The sequence below is a fragment of the Mus musculus genome, chromosome 4 (assembly GCF_000001635.26).
Source record: "Mus musculus strain C57BL/6J chromosome 4, GRCm38.p6 C57BL/6J".
In the NCBI taxonomy this organism is placed as follows: Eukaryota; Metazoa; Chordata; class Mammalia; order Rodentia; family Muridae; genus Mus; species Mus musculus.
Window position 1 is genome coordinate 4,519,397 of NC_000070.6, and position 23,805 is coordinate 4,543,201.

General features: G+C 37.4%; 1 protein-coding gene and 1 long non-coding RNA gene across 4 annotated transcripts; one reads left to right on the forward strand and one right to left on the reverse strand.

The window, feature by feature from the left end:
* Window positions 1-4,129: 4,129 nt before the first annotated feature.
* Window positions 4,130-23,773, forward strand: Gm33057. Of its 3 annotated transcripts, XR_001784225.2 has the most exons (6): window positions 4,130-4,404; window positions 7,690-7,776; window positions 16,162-16,208; window positions 19,929-20,108; window positions 20,584-20,654; window positions 22,999-23,773. It is a non-coding gene; the product is annotated as a predicted gene, 33057 (long non-coding RNA). The 3 variants fall into 3 exon arrangements; XR_001784224.2 differs by lacking the exon at window positions 16,162-16,208; XR_001784226.2 differs by lacking the exon at window positions 16,162-16,208 and having other exon boundaries at window positions 19,929-20,080.
* On the reverse strand, window positions 8,378-10,062 carry Gm11780 (predicted gene 11780). Its single transcript, NM_001277919.1, has one exon. The coding sequence runs from the start codon at window positions 9,321-9,323 to the stop codon at window positions 8,808-8,810; it is 516 nt and encodes a 171-aa protein (NP_001264848.1). The 5' UTR covers window positions 9,324-10,062; the 3' UTR covers window positions 8,378-8,807.
* Window positions 23,774-23,805: the final 32 nt, after the last annotated feature.

Genomic DNA, 23,805 nt, shown 5'->3' on the forward strand with positions numbered 1-23,805 from the left:
CAAATTGACCAGCAGAGAAAGAACAAAATTATTTAAGGACAGACATTTTTTTCTTTTTATATTGTTTGCATCCTTCTTTCCTCCATAAAGTATGTCTTGTTTTAGTTATAAAGAAATGTGTGGGTGTGTATTTTACATCCCCCCAAATAAAGAAGTAAACGAGGGGTCAAGGTATATAATTTAAAAGTAAAGTGTCTGTGTGTAGAGTAAGCCCATGTTGGAATGTAAGTGCAGATTCTCTAGAGACAACATTTCTTCAAAGTTCACAAAGTCTCACAATCTCTCAGCTTTTACCGATTTGCCCAAACATAGCAACGGCTTTCCTGAAACATTTTAGTCAAAGCCAAACACAAAGGCTTTACTATACATTTCACTTAAAGACATAAAAGCTTTACTATATATATCACTACACCCCCCTTTTTGTTTTTAAGTGGATTTGATAGGGATAACAATTATGTTGGAAACTATGGAGATGTACAGTAAATATGGCCTGTTGTCTATCTATCTCGTTGTCTCAGTTTTATGCAAATAATCAGCATACATTTTTCAAAGCCAGTAAAGTTATCACCACAGTTAATTGTCAACAACCTACAATCACGTCAGAAAAAAGGGAAATTGGAAATTGTTTACATTGTATGCAAGTCTATGGAAGTTGTTGTAAGTTAACTGATTTGGGAATGCTACAATTCTCCAGGCCTGGATTCCAGAATTGGTGAATTAGAACTGAGCACAAGCAGTCAAGCAAGTGAGTATGCGTGCGTGCATTGCTCTCTGTTCTTGAGTGTGGATGTTTTGTGACTAGCCATTTTAAGTCCTTGCTTCTTTGACTTTCTTGCAAAATAGACTGGTAGGCTCTAACTTGGAAGACCTAAAATGTTCCCCTTCACTGTGTGTGTCAGTGTATTTCTTTTACAGCAACAGAAATGAAGTTAAGTAGGCTTTTGGTCTGCTGTTTTTGGGTTATGGATTTGCAAGCCTTCAACATTACACTAGTCCATTCCTTCCAATAGATATTGTCTCTTTCTCTGTTCCTTCTCTCTCCAGTCTCACTCTACATTTGTATGCAGATTCATACATATAAGCATACACAGCATAACTGGATTTAGTTCTCTGGACAGCATTGACCAATGTAACATTAGGATGGTGTTTTATGTAGCAATAGATGAACCTGAGTCCTCAGTAACAAATTCCCTTTGCCTTCTTACAAGTGTCTGTGCTTTGTTTTCTTCATTTTTTTTTCTGTGTGTTCACATTCTTTGTATTCTCTTGGCATAAATTTCTGCCTAAATCCCTGCATACAGTGGTACTTCATAAGTAAATACTCTGTGAAGACACTGATGAGTCTCCAGATGCCCAGCGGTTGCACAGGTACATAGAGAACCTACACCTAAAGTTGGGGCTTTAAATACACATCTGTATCTTTTTTGTCCCACTCATCACAATCAGCAACAATATTTCATAGTTACCACTCATGCTGGAGATCTTAGGTCGTATCTGGTGATGATACAGAGACAGCTCATTCAGGATTCTTCTTCAGTCTTTAGACACTAGCCCATTGCTTGTCATTAACACTGGTTTACTCTGATACTCCCCCAGTGTAAAGTCTTTATGACATTTTGTGCTACTCACCATGATTGGCACCAGTACCCATAGCTACCATTCATGCTGGTGATCTAAACATCTAGAGATCTTAGGTTTTATCTTGTGATGCAGAAACAGAGTATTAGGCCAGCCTGTACTATGTTACAGCTCTCAGAGGAAAGGCTTCCCTAGTGGAAGTGATACCGCTCTGCCCCAGTGGGGGAGGCTTCCCCAAACTTATAGCTCTGAAGGGAAAGATATCCTAGCGTTCTGGAGTCTAGGAATACAACAAAGTCACACTGCACAACACACCTCACACAAGAGATTTATTGGGAAAGAAACCATGAGGGTGGCTGCCTCTGCCTGGTTGAGAAGCAGCTGAGAACTGAGCAGAGGACATGGTTTATATAGTGTTTCCTGGGGGCACAGAGCTTTCCAGGGTGGAACTTCCCAGGGTGGGGATTCGTGGCTTTTCAAGTCCCGAGCTTGGGTTTTTACTCTGTAGGACTGGGTCTGGGTCTAGAACCTGGTGGTTGGAAGTCCTGAAGGGCAAGGTCTAGAAGGAGAGTCTCAGCAGGAAAAGCTGCCCTTGCTGACCAAGTCTGTGTGAGTAGCCAATGTGCCCTGCATATACAAATTCTCAAATAATTAAAAACATAAATTAAACACAGGCCTCCATTGGAGATAAAGTGACATCTTTAAAAGAAAAGTATTTAAAAAATACTTTTAAAATAATAGGGATGATTTTACAGAAGAGCTTGAATGTGCATACTCTGCCAGCTGACAACTATCTTCTTTAGCAGATGATTTCTAAAAGGTGTACACTAAGTGACCTGGCATTCTTTCTGATGTTCTGTTGAGTGACTGTGAAGAGGCATTTGGCCTCAGAACTGAGAGACACAGGTCAAATGAGTAGACTCATTCGGGTAGATCTCAAATGGGCCCCATGCTGCAGCTGTGTTTCCTTAGCCTGTGACACTACTGAGAGTTAATAGAATTTATAGGGGATAAGGCCTTGCAGAAAGAATTTGGGTCACTGGGAGCATGTCCTTGAAGCGGATGTTGGGATATCAGCTCCTCCTTGTCTTCTGTTTCCTTGTTCTTAGGAGATGGGCAGACCTATTACATTATGTATTCTTGCCATGCTGTGCTGTGCTGTCACAGGCCCAAAACATCAGAGCCAATGGCCATGGGCAGAAACCTTTCTAACCATGAGGCAAGTACACCATTTTTCTTTTTAAGCTGATTTACCACTAGTACTTTGTCATGGAGACAGAAGGATGAATAACACAAATGTGTTCTTTTCAAACTATAGCAACTTGGTCACATTGCCTGTGCTCATCCGTTAGGTTTATGAGGATTACTTCACTGCTGGAAATAACTGTATGATGTCTTTGTTGGCAAGATTGACTCACACCCATTGCACATAGAATTTGTGTCAGAACCCAAATGTGCAGGGAAAACTTACTAAGTTCCCTTTTATTGTTCCCAGGAAGGTATCTACTGACTATAGCCATAAACTCTTTCACAGAGGTGTCATGTTGACTACTGCAAATGATAGCTATGAAACCTGAATTCCCTAAGACAATTCTAGTTAATGGACACAGGAGATTGCCGCAGTCATTCCTTTATCTCTTGATGTGAAAGCACTCATATTTAATGTATCCATCTTTCATATGCCTTACAACTCACTGTATTTCTAAGAGATTCAATGGGGTGAAGGTAGATGAGGATATGCATGGTGGGAGGATATCATACTTTTAATTGGCAACAGCTTTCCCATGTGGCTACAATATAAACTAGATAGAACCACCCTTTCTTGCTACTGCCTATCATAAAGTAAAAAATAAATAAGAAACATTTTCAGATTAGTTAATCATGACAGAAAGACTTCCTCTTACTTGATTAAAGGGAGCAGATAAACCAAATCTTTTATTTGTGTTCCCGACATTTAAGGAAATAGTATGCTTCGCATTAGATATACCTGTTACTCTTGGGGTTTCCTTTCTGTTTCCACATTGCTGGTTCTTATGGACTCAGGCCACCATTATGTCTTTGTGTACCGAGGAAAACCTGTAAAGACACAGTACATCATTGTGTGCCTCAGCTGCTTGTGCTGCTTCCGCATTTGTTATGTCTCTTAAATGACATGATCAGAAACCATTAAGCACTACAACAACAAAGTAAAGGAATTAATAAACTTTACTCAATAATAACTCTTAATATAACAGACACAGACTAACCAATTGTATTAGAAAATAGAATTTAGAAAAAATAGAAAAGCACCTCTCTACTGCATCCAAGAAGCACACCTCCTTCCTCATTAAGGGCTGATACCACCGTGGGATAAAAGAATAAAAAATAAGTATCCCAAGCAAATGGACTAAGCAGGTGTAGCCACTTATTTCTAAAACTTAATCTTCCATGGCACAATAGTAAGTCCAGTTGAGTTGACATTTTTCCTTAAAGTGGGATTCCATGTTCAACAATTACACCAGCTCAGTGTGTATGTGTGTTTAAAGAACTGCTTTCTTTCCAGAGCACTGTCTCGGAAGCAAGGAGCAACAGAGTATCTGTGAATCAGACGTACAGGATTGTTTCCAGTTCCTGGGCTTTTGCATCACATATTTTCAGAGTGAAGAAAACAGAAAATAAATGGTTTTCATTCTTTGGAAGCTACATCCTGCCTTAGAAAGAACTGTGTCCAAACTTTTCTTGAAAACATTTCATCTGACAAACATGTTGGAGTGCTCTCAGATGGGAGTGGACCATTCCTGTGTAGCAGTATCATGAGCTCTGCTTTGCCTACTAAGACCTTTCTGGGTGAGTAGAATCCAGACATGATGCTTCTACCATGAACTATGTTTTCTTCAGCTTTGGGCCTTTAAATACTATGCACTTCAGTGTCATTTCTGGCAATGATAGCATCTCCCCTAGGCCAGTAAAATCATCACTTGGTCTTTAGGTTACTTGTGAGAACTAAACCTGCTACACACAGTCACAGAGAAAGTACAGGTGGGGAAACAGAACACAGAGGGAGGGAAGTGGGGGGAGAGAGAAACACATAAAGACATACACAGAGACACACATGCAGAATGATACCCAGACGCACGATGGCACATGAACACACATGTAAATACACACACAGACCCACACACACACCCTCTGCCACATGCTATGGTAGCTTTGTTAAGATTTTATTGCAGAGCCACTTCTATTGCATGATAATTAAAACACTAAATGTGAGCTTCAGTGATTAAGAGCATGTGTACTTGTTGCTTTTGTGGAGGATGTGAGTTCAAGTCCCAGCACTTACATGTTGTCTTACAACTATCTCTGATTAAAGTTCCAGGGGATCTTTAGCTTTCCTTTGTCCTCCATAGGTACCAGGTATACATTCATACATGCAGGCAACACATTCATACACACAAAATAAAATTTAAAGAATAGAACAAACACCATCAACAAAACCCTGCTTAGTATACAGAACAACAGCAAACTGACATTAATAGTGAGAAGAGAGGATGAGCAAGTTACATCCAAAGACAGGCACATCGGAAAAACACCTTACTTCTCAGTGAAGGCTTTGAAAGCCAGAGGGTCTGGACTCTCTACAGACTTTGAAAGAACAAAGATAACAAGCAAACTGTTAGCCATGATTAAAAGATAGGAAAATTTACTCTGATAGAAATGGATTTGAGGAATTTATGTCTGCTAATCCAGCTACACAAAGGGTATTAGAAAGAATATTTGTCTGAAGAGAAGATTAAATGAACTCAAAAGGACAAAAAAAAAAAAAAAAACCTGAACAATTCAAGGTCAATTATCAAACAGGTCTGTCAATTCCACCATAACGAAGTAATAGGAATTAATAAATATTGTTCAGCAATAATATTAATGGCCTCAATTCCTCTATAAAAAGATAAGAGTAGGAGATTGAATTTTAAAAAGCAAAAACAAAAACAGGACATCATCTTGGAGTGCCCAAGAAAACATACCTCACCATTAAAATCAGGTATCACTTTTGGCAAAAGGATTTTCAAAAAGTATTCTGATTAAATGGAAAAAAGAAACAAGCAGGTATGACCTAATATATGACAAGATAGATTCTTAACCTAAAACACATCAGACTAGATAGAGAAGTGTATGTGATACTCAACAAAGGAAAAATCCACAACAAGGATGTTACAGTTCTAAATATTTATTAATCTAACACAAGGGCACATAATTTCCTAGTATAAACATTATTTGATCTAAAACAGCTACTGAAATCAACACTGAGATAACTAATAACTTCAAGACCCTCCTCTCATCTGTCTCACTGATGAAAGACTTCCAGAATTAGATTAGATTAGATTAGATTAGACAGACAGACAGACAGACAGACAGACAGACAGATAGATAGATAGATAGATAGATGATAGACAGAAAAATCTTTTGAGTTAAATTTCATCACAAATTAAATTAATCTAACAGACATTTATATAACACTTCACTAAAATCCTAAATAATACATTCTTTCTCAGGAGTTGATGGAATTTTCTTCCAAATCAACCATGTATTAGAGTATGAATCCAGTCTTAGTTTTAGAAAATTTAAAATAACATTCTACACTCTATCTTATCATAAAAGAATAAAGCTGGATACTAACAATAGAAATGGCATTAAAAAAAAAACTCATGGAAACTAATCAGGACACTGAATTAAAATTGTGTCAGAAAGAAATTAAAACTGGAAATTTTAATTTTTTAGAAGTGAGTGAAAATAAAAATCCAGTATCCTAAATTCAATGGAGCACAATAAAGACATTCCTAAGAGACCAGTTTATAGAACTGTGTGTCTTCATAAAAAAAGAAGTTGGATCATACATTAGTGATTTTATGATGCACCTGAACAACTTGGAAAAACAAAAACAAGCAAAACCCCAAGGGATTAGATGAGAAGAAATAAACAAAATCAGAGCTGAAATCGATGAAATAGAAGTGAAAAAGAAAAAACAATGCAAACATAACATAGAGTCGGTTCTTTGGAAAGACTAACAAGATTGACGAATATTTAGACAAAGTAACCTCAAAAAGAGAAGACCCAAATTAATAAAACCAAAGGTCAAAATGGATGCTTATAACAGATACTGAGGAAACTTAGAGGTTCACAAGGATATATTAACAATCTCTGTTCTATTAAAATAAATGGTAGATTTTCTAGTTACATATGACCTTCCAAAATAAAATAAATCTCTGATGAACTTATACTTCTCAGTAAAATGTTTGCAAACCAAACACAAGAGCACATTAGAAGGATATTCACCATTATCAACTTAGCTTCATTCCATAAATACAGGGGTAATTCAACAAACATATATCAGTAATTGGCCACGTAAACAGACTTAATGATAAAATCCACATATTTATTTTATTGGATGTACAAAATCCAATATCCTTTCATGATAAAAGTCCTGAGAATCTAGAAATGTGGAGGACATATCTCAACACATTAACAGCAATATACAGCATGCCCACACTCACCATCATGCTGATTAGAAAAAAACTCAAACCATTTTCACTGAAACCAGGAATAAGAAAAGAACACACATTTTCTCCATTCCTGTTCAATATTCTGCTACGGTTTAAAGGCTGAACTCAGAGGAGCACTTGGAAGATTCATGCTGATGAGAGAGCACAGTAAAAAAACAAACAAACAAACAAACAAACAAACAAAAACAAAAGGAACACTGTAAATGTTAAGCTTGCTTTTAGAATGGAGCTGACACAAAAGACAGCTGCTAGTAATGGAGATCGCATTGCATAGTAGTGATGGCATATGGGTACTATCTCAACATTAGGGAGTCTGCTGAACTGCCCCCCTCTTTATGATCCAAAGAGGGAGCATGGTTGAGGAATAGTAAAACTAGACCAAATTAGAAATTTGGAAACTGTTGAACCTTGATGTAACTATTTTTAGGAGCAATTCCATGCTACCAGGTCATGATTTGTCACTTGCTACCTAGGAGTGAAACTCAACAGTCTTGCAGGGGAAGCTCTTGATCATGTGGCTACCAGTTAGGAGAGAACTGAGTTTGTAATAGCCTGCACTGATTCTCTCTCCCAGAAACCGTGGGAGCTCTCTGCCCTCCAGCCAACGGGGAAGCAGCAGAATGAAGAGGGCTAATAGCGGCTGTCAACTGAGAGTGCTCAGGTATGGTTTTGAGAGGTAAAGACATATTTATTTCTATCTGCATGAGACCATGACATTAGAAGTAGGTATAATTGAGAAATTGTTTTAGGTAGAGGCAAAGCAACTTAATTTCCATGAAGTATTAAAATAATTCTTGAACCATAATTCCCTAAGAAACCAAGAGAACGAAAATTTATTTTACTAATGGTGCAGACTTTGGTATATAGTGGCTCTCGGGTTTTTTCTTTCTTTTTTCTTTTAGGATGTACTCTGCATCACTCTTTAGAACACACATTGTCCTCTAACAACATGTATGGATTTTCTCTCAGTTTCCATAAACATTTTCCGGCCAATGATCAGTATTTTAATATCTTTAAAGATTAAATAGTGGCTTTCTTAAGTCAACACATGCAAGTATGCTTCTCAGGACAACTAAACAACATTCTTACGCAAAATAGTATTATGACTTATTTGTTCAAAACACACACACGCGCGCGCACATACACACACACACACACGCACACAAATACACGTCATCACTTAATATGCTGTAGGTATTGCACTTCACCACAAGGATAACTCCAATTATCTAAAATACAAAATACAAGTTTAGTAAATGTGAGTTGACAAACAGCAGCTTTATTTCTTCCTGTTATAATAAAATGTCCAAGGCTAGGTGATTTATCAAGAGATTTATTTTGATGATAGTTGTGAGAATGAAAGCCCAAGATTACATGAACACACAGCCTCTTGTGAAGCCTTTTGTTTCTGTCACAACACAGCAGATGATGAGTGTGTGTTCAAGAGTGCTTTTAGCATGCAGGAGCGAGAGGCAGGGTCCAGATTTTCTTTGTCCTTGCTCTGAAAGGTATGTTAGTTTTTCCTTCTAATTTTTATCTGAACTCATTTTATAGAAGCATTTTTCCATTGTTTGCTTCAGGACCAATTAGTAGAATTGACCACTCATTGATGAACAGGAAAGATTCCAGATGCACTTTCCAGATACGAGTGTCCTTACAACATCATAGTAGAGAAAGCCTTTAGCTAGGATCCTACTGGATGCAGCAGTGCACGGTAGAATCCCTGAAGCGCGACAGTGACCGGGTCCTCAATTTAGGCCGGTAGTGCTCCAAAAAAAGCAGCTGTTTGGAGTTGAAAGCTCCCCTTCGTTTCTGCCGGATAAACTGAACTGCGTCTTCATTTTTCATTCCACATTCAATCAAAGCAAGTGCCACCAGCACGGGTGCCCTTCCTAGCCCAGCCACACAGTGCACTGCCACACAGGAACCAGGCTCCTCACGGAATTTGTTTTTTAGCAGGTCTAGCCAATTATCCACGATCTCATCAGGGGGCGGGGCTCCGTCGTTGTATGGCAGATCTAGAACATGGATGCCACAGTTTTCAACTAGAGTTTTATCATATGTGGCATCACAAACTCTGACTAAAGTTGACACTCCGTAGTTCTTGAGTTCCTCTGTGAACTTGTGCATCGTACTATTAGTGGGGTTGTGAGTTATCAGAAAACGCATGTTGTTATAGCAAATCTCCACTGGGGCTACATGATGCATTATGGCAAATCAGAGTGTACGTGCGTGCCTGCCTGATGGAAAAATGAGAACATTAGGCTCAACAAAAAGTCTATTATTGTTTTTTATTTTTGTTACTGGGCTTTTTTATTCAGTATGAAGCTTCTCCAAGATAGGTAGAAAAGTATTTAGAATTTGCTCGAATTCAGCCTGGGCCTCACTCAGTGTCTGCAGATGGGTACCTTCAAATTTCCAAACCATCCAGCTACATACCGAATTTACCCACCGAGCCTACTTTCAGACACGAGTGAGACAATGGTGGTGGCTGCCTTCTACTTTTGTTTACTTGATGCTTGATTTTAGCAGAGTCATTAAAGAAAGTATACTTGCAGTTATTTTTGAGGATAGTCTCGGTGTCCAGAGTCTTCGAGGCACAGTTGAATACCTCACATAGAGCTCGCCCCCAAGGTCATTTGTCAGGGAAGTTGTGCTGAGCCTGGCAGAAGTTGGTCTTCAAATTTGGAATAGCCATAAATCCACAATGTGTTTCCCACCAAAGTCCTGCGGTGACTGGAGAACTGCAGTTTCTCTGCTAGCCTATGCCTTAGACACCCTGCCAGTCCTGCTGGCGGCACATGACCTTGAGACCATCCTGCCTCCCTGGCTACCACCACGTTTTTGCCACCACCACGCAGACGCAGAGAGAGGGCCTCGCCTTGCTCTGAGCTTGACAAAGCTCCTACCCCATCGGCTATCCATGGACGCTGCACCCCAGCCAATCCAGCCACCACCACCCTCACTCATATTTATTTATTATGGTTTGCTTGCAAAACAATGAGTTTCATTATGACGTCTTCATATACATACCACGTATTTGCTCATAGCTACTGTCCACTCTCTTCTGTTCTCCTCCTACCCTCTACCTCATCCTTTCCTTTCTCTCAAATACTCCTGCTTCTGTTTTAATTTCCTACAGTTGTGACCTGAAATACATATATTTAAATCTATATTTGGCTTATTTTACTCTAGCTCCAACAACATTCCTACAAGGATTAGTTTTCATCTTTACAAATAAATTCCTTCCTTTGGGTGTATATACCATGTTTCTCTATCCATCACCCTGGTGATAGACATTTAAACTGGTTCCATATGGTGGCTATGCTGAGTGAAGGGCAGTAAACAGACATGTAAGTATGTCAGAAGTGTGTGGACCTAGGTTCTCTCTTGTGAGCACCCAGGATGTCTTCATCGTGGCTCTACCAGAGATGGATAAGGGTGCCTTTTTTGACATCCTGACCAGAATGTCTTTTTTCTTCTTTCAGCTAGTCTTCTAACTTGGACATGGGACCAAAAAGCTTATTTGCGCTGCCCATAAGAATAATGTCAAACTTTTTCATTTTCATTTACTTATTGGCCATTATTGGCATTTCTTCCTGGCAAACGTATCTCCAGCTCCTTAGTTTATGAATGAATGATTTGGGAGTTTGGGTATTTAGCTTTCAGATTTCTTCTAGACATCAGTCCCTGTCAGCAAATGTTTTCCCCATTCCTCTATCTCCATTTCAGATGGAGATGGATGTACAATCATTTAAATTTCATGTGATCTCATTTGTCAAAACTTCTCAATTATTCCCAGAGCAATTGGATTCCTTTTCTGAAATCTTCCACCTATGCCCCTAAGCTTCTAACTTTTCTCCTGTTTTTCTGAAGCAGCTTCAAAGTTTCAGGTCTTACATTAAAGTCTTTGAATTGTGAGAAATAAGAAGGCTCATCATTCTTCACATGGTTCTCTTTTCCCAGAGCAATGCTGTGAAGAGGTGCTCATTTCAGAGGTTGGAGCTCTGAGGGTTGATTTCTGTGTCTTCTAGTCTATTTCACAGGTCTTTTGGGGGACCAGTTCCTTGCCATTCTGTTACTATGACACTGTTGCATAATTTGAGAGGGCTTCTTATATACTTCCAGCATTGCTCGTTCAGCTAATAATGACTGAAGTATTCAAGTTCTTTTGCATTTTTATATAAAATTTTCTATGCCTGTGAATAATAATTGGAATTTTGATGAAGACTGCATTGAATCTATATATTTCATTAATGCAACCATTTTTATATTTTTATTAACTTTGCCAATCCATGAACATGGGAGTCTTCCCATATTTTGATATCTTATTCAATTACTTTCTTCAGTCTCTTGAAAGTTTTCTCTGTAGAATACTTTTGTCTCTTTTGGGAGATTTATTACTGGTGTTTTTTAACTAATAAATTAGCTAATTTACTTCCCAAATGTTGCTCCCCATTACCATTACAGAATTCTTCCCCATTTCCCCAGCCCCTTTGCTTCTGAGAGGGTGCCTCCCAGGACCCCCCCCCCGGGGGGGGGGCATTGAGTCTCTATGGGACTAGGTGTATCCTTTACTACTGAGGCCAACAAGGCCTCATATGTGCCAGGGCCTCAGAGCAGGCCATTCATGCTTTTTGTTTGGTGGCTCAGTCTCTGGGAGCTCCCACTGGTCTACTTGATCCTGTTGGTTTTCCTATGGGACTGCCATCTATTTCAGTTTCTTTTAATCCTTACCCTAACTTTTCTGCAGGGGGTCCCTGATCTCTTTCCTATGGTTGGCTGTGAGTACTTGCATCTGTGTCAGTCAGCTCCTGATAGATCCTCTTAGAAGACAGCCATGCTAGGCTCCTGGTTGCAAGCACAACATGGCATCAATTACTGCTGTCTTTTCAAGAATTGTTCATGACTAGGTTTAGTTCACAATTGTAGGTGTACAAAAAAGGTAAAGGACCGACTTAGGATATTGATTTTGTGGTCTGCTGTGTGCGTGTGTGCATGTATGTGTTTGTCAGTGTCAGGTCTAAGAGTTTTCTGGTGGAATCTTTAGAGTCTTTTAAATATAAGACCATACCAGAGGCAAATAGAGATAATTTAACTTCTTCCTTACTTATTTAAAGAAAATTACCTTGATTATTGCTCTAGCTAAGACTTCAAGCACTATATTGAATATGGGAAGAAATACTGAACATGTTCTCCTCCACTTATTTTTATTATACATTTGTCACATGTAGCCTTTAATTAAGTTATAGTATGTCATTTTAATCCCAATACTTCAGGATTTTTATCAAGAAAGGGTATTATACTTTATCAAAAGCTTTATTATATCCATTGAGATGATCATGTGATGTTTATCATTCAGACTACTATATCCTATATCACACCTGCTGATTTACATATGTGTAACTTTATGTTTGCACTTCAAGAATGAAAATAGTTTTTAATATAATTTTTAAAATTCACACATGTAGGCAATGTATGTTGATTTTATTGAACCCCTGAATCCTTAACTCCTAGATCTAACCCCAACTTCCCTATTGCCTCCAACTTCATGTGCATTTGGTTTTCATCACTCACCAAGTCAAAATTATGTTTCCCCTATGAATAATGTGTATGGGACCACCCAAGAAGCATGATCAACATACCAGGGTCCATGTACTTAAAGCAAAGGGAGTCACCTTTCCTCAGAACCCATCGTTTGTAAATAGCTCTTGAGTGAAGGGCTGAAACTCTAAGTTCCTGTCCTCTCCATGTGGGAATGTTCATTAGCTTGGCCTGTACAACAGCTACAGCTGCTGTTAGTTCGTGAGAGCATGTACGTGTCCAGCTGTGTTCATAGGACAGTGCTTTGCTTTGCTTCAGTCCTTCCTGATTCTATTCCAGAATGATCTCTGAGCCTCTGAGGGAAGGAGTGATTTGGGTGTCCCAGTTTTGGCTGGGAACTCCACAGATACTTATTTTGTGCATGTTGGCTAGTTGTGAATTTCTGAATTACCCTTGTCTTCTGAACAAAGGAAAATATTTCATAAGGTCTCTTGAGTTCTGTTTATCTCTCTCTTCACGCTGAAGTAATCCTTCTAGCATCCTTTGAAGGGATGGCTTAGAACTTGTGATTTATTTTTTAGCCTGCTTTATCATGGGAAGTTTTTCTTTCACTATAGATTAGGACTGAGAGTTTTACAGAATATATTAGACAGAATTGGGGGTGGTGCTCTTTTCAGAATGTGAACTATCCATTCTGAAGCTCTTCTTGTTTTCATCCTTTGAAAGGTTATCAGTTATTCTGATGAATCTGCCTTTAAATATGAGTAGATCCCTCAGTCTTACAGCTTGCAATATATTGTCTTTGTTTTGTACATGTTTGTTTTGTTTGCTATATCATGGGAAATTTCTTTTCTGGTCCTATCTGTTTTGTGTTCTGTGTGCTTCTGGTATCTTTATGGGTTTCCGTTTCCCTAAGTTTGTGAAATTTTTATGATTTCATTTAAATAATTTTATGCATTTTATGTGAAATTCATTTTCTTGTATGCCGATAGCACTTTGTAAGTTGCTTAGTTCTTCCAACCTGACATAAATGATTATGCATATACACTCATATTTTCACCAGAGTTTCACTCACATGAGATCCCTCTATAACATCTTACATCTTATTTTGAAGGATCTACTCAAAAGAATTAGAAAACAAATGTACTTTAATTTCTTCTAAGAGTATTGGGGAAGATGGCCTCTATGATATATTAGTTCAATTACAATAGTGTTTAACCTGGAATATTAAATGGTGCCAACCACAATTACTTATGAAGAAGAAACTCACAAAAGGCCATTGCTTACCAAACTGCTAAATGGGCATGTGGCAAAACATGAACACCAAGGCAAAATAAAAGAAATTATCTGCTTTAACTTATGTAAAGAAAGACGCCATTACATCCATCATCCATCTGTATTAGTAAAGATAGGTTCTAATTATCCCTGATAAGATATGTAATTGGAAGAATCTCCTCTCTTCTCACTCCCTCAGTCTCAGGGTGTTGCCTTGCAATTGTTCTCTGTGTCCACACTTTTGTCTCTAACTCCAACATTTTCTCACGTTTTTCTACATTCAATACTCTATAGTCAATCTGTACAATGTCAAATACATTTTTTATTTATGTTCAAGGATATAACTTAGTAACCATAAATAACATTAAGTCTCATAACATCTTAAGAATACTCAACATGAAGCCCTTGAACTCAGCCTTGGTAAAAGAATGACCAAGTACCAGACGTGACTCTTACAAACTGTAAAACTTACTATAAAATCTTGTTAAACTTTAACTGCATTATTTTACTGTCAGTTCCTAACCCTGAATACCTTCTATCAAAACTCTGGTGTAGTCATTAGGGAAACTTCTGAGATTATTTCAGGACAAAGACCCATGCCAATCTGTAGCACCTTGTTCTTCTATTAGCTTTCAAAATCAAGTCCAAAGCTTGTCCATTCACTCCCACCAAGTACCTCTTGACCTCCAAGTAAAGTTGAAATCTTTAATAAGCATTCTCTTTCCTCTCCAAAATGCAGTTCAAACCTTTTTTTTAAAAAAGAGTTAGCTAGCTAGCTAGCTAATCACTGTAGCTGTCTTCAGACAAACCAGAAGAGGGCATTGGATCCCACTACAAATGGTTTTGAGCCATCATGTGGTTTCTGGGAATTTAACTCATGACCTCTGATAGAGCAGTCAGTGTTCTTAACCGCTGAGCCATCTCTCCAGCCCAAGTTCAAACCTTTTATGCCTATGGTTTTACAACCCAATGACAGATCAGGAATACCAAGCAGCCCTTTTCCCTTAGACCAATGCCCATTCTCTGTTTTAAAGCAGTTGCTGAAGAAAATAATGTTTTCATGCCTTATCAATAATTTGACATCACCGATCTGTCAGAGGATAAATGTACAGACAAAACAACAACAGAAACAAAAATAAAACAAACAAAAATAAATGCAAGATTAAATATTTCCTACCCTTTAACAATTAGATCCCCAGTGCTTGGAGCCAGCCTGCTCAGTGACCTGTGATATCTAATCCTTACAACCCATCAACCCATGATGCATCACCCAAAATGCAGTCTTAACAAAGATAAAGGAACAAACTATAAAACTTATTATTCAACAAGATATTGAGATGCCCACTTCTTTCTTACTTATCCAAATATGACCTCCTGCAAAATGTTACACATGATAAGACTAAGTAATTTCTCTTAACTGCTTTATATATATATAATATATACCATTTCCTTTTTAGGATTGTGATGGTCTCTCTGTGGATTCAGCCCCTGTCTTTTTTGTAACATATATATTCTTCATTAAAACTTTAATCTTTGATTCCTGCCTGGTAAATACCTTATCCCTCTACTTGTCATTACTATCATGACAGTAAGGTCATAAGGGTTCTGACATAGCCAGTGGATTGCTTCTTTGATGGACTCATAATATGATTTCATTATGGGACCCTACAGGGTGTGTCGTGGGTGGCTGTGACATCTTTCTGATTACTATCTCCTTCTTGCCTGTCATGAGAGGAACATCTTTCTTGACTTGTTCTACTACACTCTGTGTCTTCCCAGTTCCACAGTTAATAAAGACAAGGACAGTGGGTTGAAATCTCTCCATTTAGGAGCTCTTATGTTTTGTCTGTCAGACATTTTGATAACAGCAGTGAGGACTCTCAGTAACACACGGGCAGAGAAAGCACATTCTGTGCTGTTTCTGTAAATCAGATGTGCACTTCACCATAAACTCAGCTACCTTTTCACTGCCACGTGCTGTAGAGAATAAATAAAGCTCTTGAAGCAAAGGACTTTTTCTTTGCTAATATTATGAACTTTTACTTGACATCAAACATTTTCATTTTTTCCCTCATCCTTAAATTGTTTGATTTATTTCTAGGCATTTAGAAAATAACATTGCAGTTAATCTAAGTAATTGCCTAGCATAAATGCACTTACATAGTAATTAAGTATCCTGGTTGACATATGATTGTAAACAATTGCTAAAATTATTAACTGTTCACAGGGTTGCTGTGGCTCTTCCCCTCCTCAGGAGGCAACAAAGATTACAAGGTGAGAAGGTAGCACAAAGGCAAGGGAAGTTTTGAAAGAGAGAAATGAACAGGTATTTCCCTCAATTGTCTGACAGTTTTCCCCAAGAGTTCCTTTCACTTTTATATGTTTTTAAAAATAAATTATATAAGCCAGGCGTGGTGGCGCATGCCTTTAATCCCAGCACCTGGGAGGCAGAGGCAGGCAGATTTCTGAGTTTGAGGCCAGACTGGTCTACAAAGTGAGTCCCAGGACGGCCAGGGCTACACAGAGAAACTCTGTCTAGAAAAACCAAAATAAATAAATAAATAATAAATTATATAAAATAAATTTGTATGTATATGTATTTGGCCATTTATATTTTTAATAAAAATCTAGCAATTAACCTAGATAGAGTCTGAGAAATAAAATCTAAATGACACTTAATATAAGCCTCTCTATCGTTGCTGGGTAGATCACAAGTCTCTCAGGCACACACGGTCTAATCAGGAACTAAAGCAAGACACTGTCAATACCATTCAAATGATAGAATAATTGTAAAAGATTCACAACAACCTGGACAGACATGTTCTTGCATGTTTTAAATGCATGCCCCAGACCAGCCATATCTGTTAAGTTCTGGTTTTGACTTCTGATGAACAGCAAATTGGGTTTCTCAATGGAATTTAAGACAAACATAGTCCAGATAATTTCTTATATTTTAATTCATATATCTGGTTTTCAAAACACTTTGTACCAATATGATAAAGAGTTGACATAAAGGACGAAATTGTCACTCATCTACCTACATAAAGCTGCATATACTCAGTGTATCTTCAGTTCTGTACCAATAGAATCAGCCAGATTTTACATGCTTGGGCAAATGGAACACCAGGTACCTCTGTCATGCTACTCTACTGTAGAGGATAGAGGAAAGGGGAACTAGAAAATATGTCCTCATCTGATACAGCAGCACACACTGAAACTGATGACATTCCTACAGCTCTTCATTAGTGACTGGTGTGGAAATCCACCCGCTGCAACCTATTGTTTCATAATCTGGGGAACAGCAGAACAACAGGTAAAGCTTGGCTAGTGGATGAAAATTACAATGGTCAATCTTGGTTGATAGTTTGACTGGCTCTAGAGTCAACTATGAGTAAACCTGCAAGGCACAGTAATGAGGGCCATTTCCTGAGTATTTATTTAAAATGGGAAGGCCCACCCTAAATGTGGCCTGCATCATCCAGGTAGAAAGGATTTTGCTCTTTGCCTCCTTGCTGGTGCTGCTCCTGATGTTGGATGTTGATGCTACAACTTTCCCTTTCCGCCATCAGCATCCAGCTTCTTCTGGCTTCTGACAAGGGACAAAGACTAGCATGGATTCCTGGAGATCCATATAATGTAAAAAAATAGAGATGTTCCAAATATATGGCACCTCCTATGGTTATCTCTCAGAGGCCAGCCATGTGGTCATGGCCAAATTGTTTCACCAATCAAATCACTAGTTTTTTTAATTGATGGAATAACTGGTTGATGCTACTGCCAGAAAAGTCTTGAATGATTGTCTCAGACCCCGAAGAAGGATCAGTGACACTCTTTTACTCCAGTTTGGATTTATGTTATATTTAAAATAGTTTTAATAACTCTATTTCTTGCCTCTGAACTCCATTCCCTATTTCATGAACTTCCACTGACTTAAAGCAATTTTCCTCCTGGGGCACATAGCGAAAGACAGTGTGTTCCTGTCTGATTTATAAGGAAGTACTTGAGAAGAGAGTCTTGGCTTACAGTGGGTTGAGTTATGAAGCCACCTCAGCCTGCTCTTTCTTCTCTGGCTGAAATGAGTTCCCTTTCTTCTTTTCAAGCTGCAGTATTTCTTCCTTTTTATATGTCAAATTAATCTCTGCCCTAAGAGTTATGACCACCCAGAGGAAATTCAACTTATTTGGAAAAGGATTTGTTGGGGTAAACAAAACATCTGTTTTCCTTGACATTCTATTCTGCCTTGAGTGCGCTGATCCTTTAGAGCTAACAAAAGAACTTCTGCTTCCATGTGGGGACCTGCCATTAATGGGCAGAGCTCAGTTTCTCAGTTTCTCAGTTTCTGCTTCCATGTGGGGACCTGCCATTAATGGGCAGAGCTCAGTTTCTCAGTTTCTCAGTTTCTGCTTCCATGTGGGGACCTGCCATTAATGGGCAGAGCTGCTTCCATGTGGGGACATTAATGCCATTAGTGGGCAGAGCTCTGTTTCTCAGTTCACAAAGAGTAGCTCCACAATGTAGGGAAGATTCTGTATAAACGAAATGAAGTTTAGAATGTTTGAAGCGTTAGTTTGAACCTGTGCACACTTAATTAAGTGGGTTTTGAAGCTCGGTGAACAGTACAGGCTTTTGCTTTAAAAAAGCTACTGCTGTTGCCAAAACTTTTTCTTGAACAGTTCTTGAAACTCAGATTTAGCCATTTTCCTTCAGAATATTACAAAAGTAGAGTATATTTGGTCTTGAGAAGTTTAGATAATGGTTCATTTTTCTTTTTTCTTCAGTACTATAATTGAATAGATCTTATAATGGCATAAAAAATAACAGAAATGTCAAGAACTAAATAATAAACAAATAAGTAAGCCTACTTCTCTCCTCACATCTCACTCTATCTGGAGCCTTTCCTAACCCACTCTTTGATGTACAAACTTTTAACAGTTTTTAATTAATCAGATTTACACCTCTAGCTTTGATTTTTGTTTCCCCTTTCCAGCTATATGGTTTGCTTTACTTCTGCAGCTAATATTTTTCATCTCAATGATTACACATAAATGTAGACTCACTTGCCTCTATTCTCTCATGTGTTCTAGAATGAATGTGTGGATGGGTCATGCAAACTATAGTCATTTTCCTATGCTTTCCAGTACCTGCTGCTTAAAATATTTACTTAGTGTAAAAATTTCTTTTTTAAAGATTTGCATGCATTTGTTTCATTTCTAAAATTTACATTAATATTTAAATATTTAAATATTTAAAATTTAAATAATTACAAAATTTAAAATAAAAAAATTTAAAGACTTACAAGGTAAAGGTTGTTCTAGGGTGTACGTGCACATTATTTTGGCTGAAAAAAGTTCTAGTCTTTGATAAGCTCATCTGAACTGTACTGCAAAAGGACATCCCTTACACACTCATCAGCAATGCAGTGCAGATGTTTGCTTTCTCGTTTTCTTACCAACCACAGATATTATTCGTCTTTAAAAACCTTGTCAGTCTAGTAATGAAAGAGTGTTATCTTGCTGCATTGAAAATTGCATCTGGCCTTCGCAGTGACAGCAATATTTTACATGTTCATAAAACATTTCATCTCCTTTTTTATTAATTACCTACTCATAACCAGTATTCAATTTTCAATGTTGCATCATACAGTCATAAATCTCATAACAATGTTCTAGCCAATGATAGACACATACAGATAGAGATTCTACCAGATTATAATTGAATTGACAGTTTTCTATTGCTAGTGACGTGGTACCGATCATAACATCATAGTGCAATTTATTATTCTCAAAATCATCATGATACTGCTGACAACACTTTATTGGGCTGCCAGCTCTGTAAAACTACCGCAAATTGATCTGTATACAGCACATAATGTTAGGTAGTGGCTATTGCTGAACTTATATTAAATAAACTTATTTTAGACAATACTTTGCCTATTTATTAAAAGAGGTGCTCCTATTCATAAAAGATTCACATTAGGGTGTGTTGGACTGGCAGGTATACATTTTGTGGTGAAAGGACACGCTGTGATTCCTGACTGCTTCATGACCACATTGAGCACACTGATTCACGCCATTGGAGTTTGTTTAAATTGATGCTGACAGATGACATCTCTTATTGAATTTCTCAGAATTTATGTCTGTTGTGAGGTATGACGGTGATGCATATGAATGGAAGGTATTTATGACGATTACTCCTTCAGTTCATTACTTTTTAAGTTTGTTCATTTTATCTTGTGAAATGTGACTTACAGTCAGTTGTTTCCAAAGTAGATAAGATTTGTGTCTTAATATATCTTGTACCTTCTAAATTGTTATTTTGAATTTTTTATATTTTATTCTTACTTATTAATATTCATGGTTTTATTTCTTGTATGTGGAATGACAGAAATATAAAACTTATTTCTATTCAAGTATAGATGGTTATGACATTTTATGAATCATTAATATTTTACTCACAGATTTAAAATGAAAAATTATCAAATACCCAGACTATACAGATACATGTATATGATTCTTCATTTTCTTTTACTTGTCACTAATTTTAATCTATTAAAATAATACCTACTTACTTTTAACTACTATAATCTTGAGTGTGATACTTTCTAAAATATTCTTTGTAACATTCATAGATTTTTTTTTCTTTTCCTAAGGCGCAATCAAGCATATTACATTTGTAAGACATCACTAAACCATCGGATTAGCCGTGATTCTGTATAGGAAGGTAATCCGGGAGTCTCTAATACCTTTAAATTATGGATTAATAAATATGTGTATTGTGCTTCTATATTAATATTAAAATGAAGTTTTAAGTTTTTTAGAAGTGTAGCATATAATTTTATAAATCATGCTTGCTCCAGTTAGGTTCTGTGGAACATCATTGCTTGCTTGCCATCTAAGCAGTCCCCTTGGCTAGCTAACGCCTTCCTAAGATCCCAGTAATGCTCCAAGAACAGCCACCTGTATTCCCTAGAACGATGCCCACTCCTCCGAGCCAGATGTCGGCAACAGCTGTCACACCTAGTTCCCTTTAGTCCAGTGGAAAGAAAACACTAGAAACTTTTATGTTTTAAAACTCAAAGGCTGGGCGAAGAATATCCTGCCCCATCCTCTTTAGCCTCCCCAGCTGCCTGCAGAGGCTGCAAACTATTGGTGCCCAGAGACATTAAATGTCTTCAGCTTCCTATGTGCTCCACCGCCTGGCCTGATGCGCAGTCCTCTCTGTGCCCCTCTCTTCCTGTCTGGCCTGACATTCCGCCAAATCCTTTGCTCAGCGATTAGCTTCTGCCATCATTATTGACCCATTCAAGAAGCAATTCGGGAACTAGATGTTAGTTATCAGCTCCTCCCCCTATATAGAAGATCTTAGATTTTTTCTTAACATTTTACATAAACATCCTTATCTTATATTAGTGTCACACAGGTTTCTAGGTCATTGAAAATGCTGGTGAGATTTTCTGATATTTTTATGTCATGTGTTATTTTCTTAAGATATCATCATTTCTTAAATAATGATATCTGGTATTGATAGCCAGATTAAAAATTAGGTATGCAGGTGGTTTGTCTTGCTCTGTCCTCAGGCATGACAATGATGCTTTTTTTTTTTTTTTATATAGCATTGGTTGATTACTCTTCTTATATGTTTTACACAAATGTAACTTTATCGGTTTATAAACTATTTCCCCATGTTTATTAGCAGAAAGGTTAGATCTTCTAGAAGGAGATCTTTTGAATTTATTGAGGTAACCACGTTTTCTCCCTTTATTTCATAGTATGACGAATATAACATGAATTGATTACATTGGTTGATCCATTCTTGTATTTTTTTTCTGTTATGTCTGACTTGTTAACATGTACTATTCTATTAACATATAGTGGCTGAATGTTTTGTTACACTACACACATACACACATACGTACTGAGTTTGAGGCTCACTTTTTTTCTATTTAAAGAGAGGTATACTTAGACTACCATATATGTCCTATGTTTGTGTGCACTGAGTAGACTATTTAATGTCAAAGAACTTTCCTTTGAACTTCCTTTTGATTCCTCTCTGTTTCTTAATCTCTTTATGTGTTCTATCATTTTCAGAGTCAATTTTGTTTCATAATACTATAATAAATATTTTCCTAGGAAATAACACATTGTGTTCACATAGCACCCAATCTTCTTGATGCTGTAACATAAGATGCAGTGATATCAACAGTTTCTCTCAAGGGACAATGTTGCATGAAGTACTCTATTTGTTCTTCATGTCAACTAAGTAGCATCTTACTCTGAAGTGCTATAACAAAACTTTAATGATACATAGTTATTTATGTACAACAAGGTATAAAAATACCCTGTTTGAACAAAACAGAGGTAGACAATATCATAAAATCCATAGTTAGGATCTTTAAAAATAAAAACCAATATTTAAAGAAGAATCTCCAAAAACTTTTTAACAAATGTACTGGACATTGACAGTTAAAGAACTGCCATTAACTTTCCTAATCTAAAAAGGGTTTTCTTAATATTGTTTATAACAGACAGATCTCATTACATTTCATTTTCAAGTTGCCATTGTGTGTGTGTTTGTGTGCTTGTGGTATATAGGGGTGTGTGTGTGAGTGTGTGTGTGTGTGTGTGTGTGTTGTGGTGTGTGTATTTGTGGTGTTTGTGTGTCTAGGGGAAAACTTAATGCAGTAGGGTCCTCAAGAGGTACTCATCTCTTTTCAGAGTCTGGTCCTCCCTTTGGCAAATGTGTCTGGGAGAGTTTCAGAATTAGGTAAAATTCTGCACTCAGGGATAGGCTGATTTACAGGAACTATTTATTGTACATGTTTTCTCAAAAGACCTTTTTACATCCAGGATGTAACTAATTTGTAAAACTCTAGGGAAGATTCAAATCAATCTAGTAGCAACTGTAGGGCAGAAAATTATGTGCTTAGAAAGAGGGCAGAAAATTAGAAAGGCTAAGATTCAATTAAGTGGGAATAAGTAATTTGTTATGAAAAACTTAACATCTTTTCCAAGCTTTGTGTTTTCAATTAGTGTCTCCCTGGGATGGTGGTCCTGTGTGTTAATAGGGCTCTAACTGGCTGCAGATGGCTCACTACTGCTAAGCTGAAGGAGAGGCATGATGGCGGACAGAGACTCCCAACAGGAAACAGGTTCACTGCATTCCACCAGCATATTAGATGTCCTCTTTGAATTCAACTGTTACAATTTTCTCTAAATTAAACAAATTTTACTCTTAAGGAAGTTTGATACAAAAGGTGAGTTATTTCAATTGGCCTCAGTTATCAATATTATAGTTATGAACATATAAAATATCTGGACATTGAGATAAATTTGACCCAGAGTTAAGAAATCTTGGTACAAATTTCAATTGTGGCCAGAAGAAGTTTATTAAATAGGTGTCTCCAAGAGAGTTTCATTTTCTACTTACGTATTCTCTCCTTTCCTTCTCTTTTCTCTCCTTTTCTTTCACTAAACATATACTTGGCAGATATTCCTTCAAAAATAATGTAAGGAGAAATAATTAAAGCTATGGGTCATGCCTAGAGAACTCTCCATCTAGTTACCCCCACTTCTTTAACAAACTCCATAATGCTGTGTGCTTCTAGGTTTTCAAGATAGAACTAGTGTTCTAATCATTAATTAAGCTGTTCAATCGTACTATCAAAGTATGAGATTCAAACTCAACTGCTATTGCACTAATCAGTGCAAAACACAAAGCTGGAAGGCCTTATTACTTTTAACAAGTACTCACAATAACCTTTGTCTTACATTGGATGACAAACTATTATTTATTTTAACAAAGATCAAGTTTGAGTTTTGCATTAAGCTCTTAAAATAATCCATGACTCTAGATACTAACCATTTATCATTTT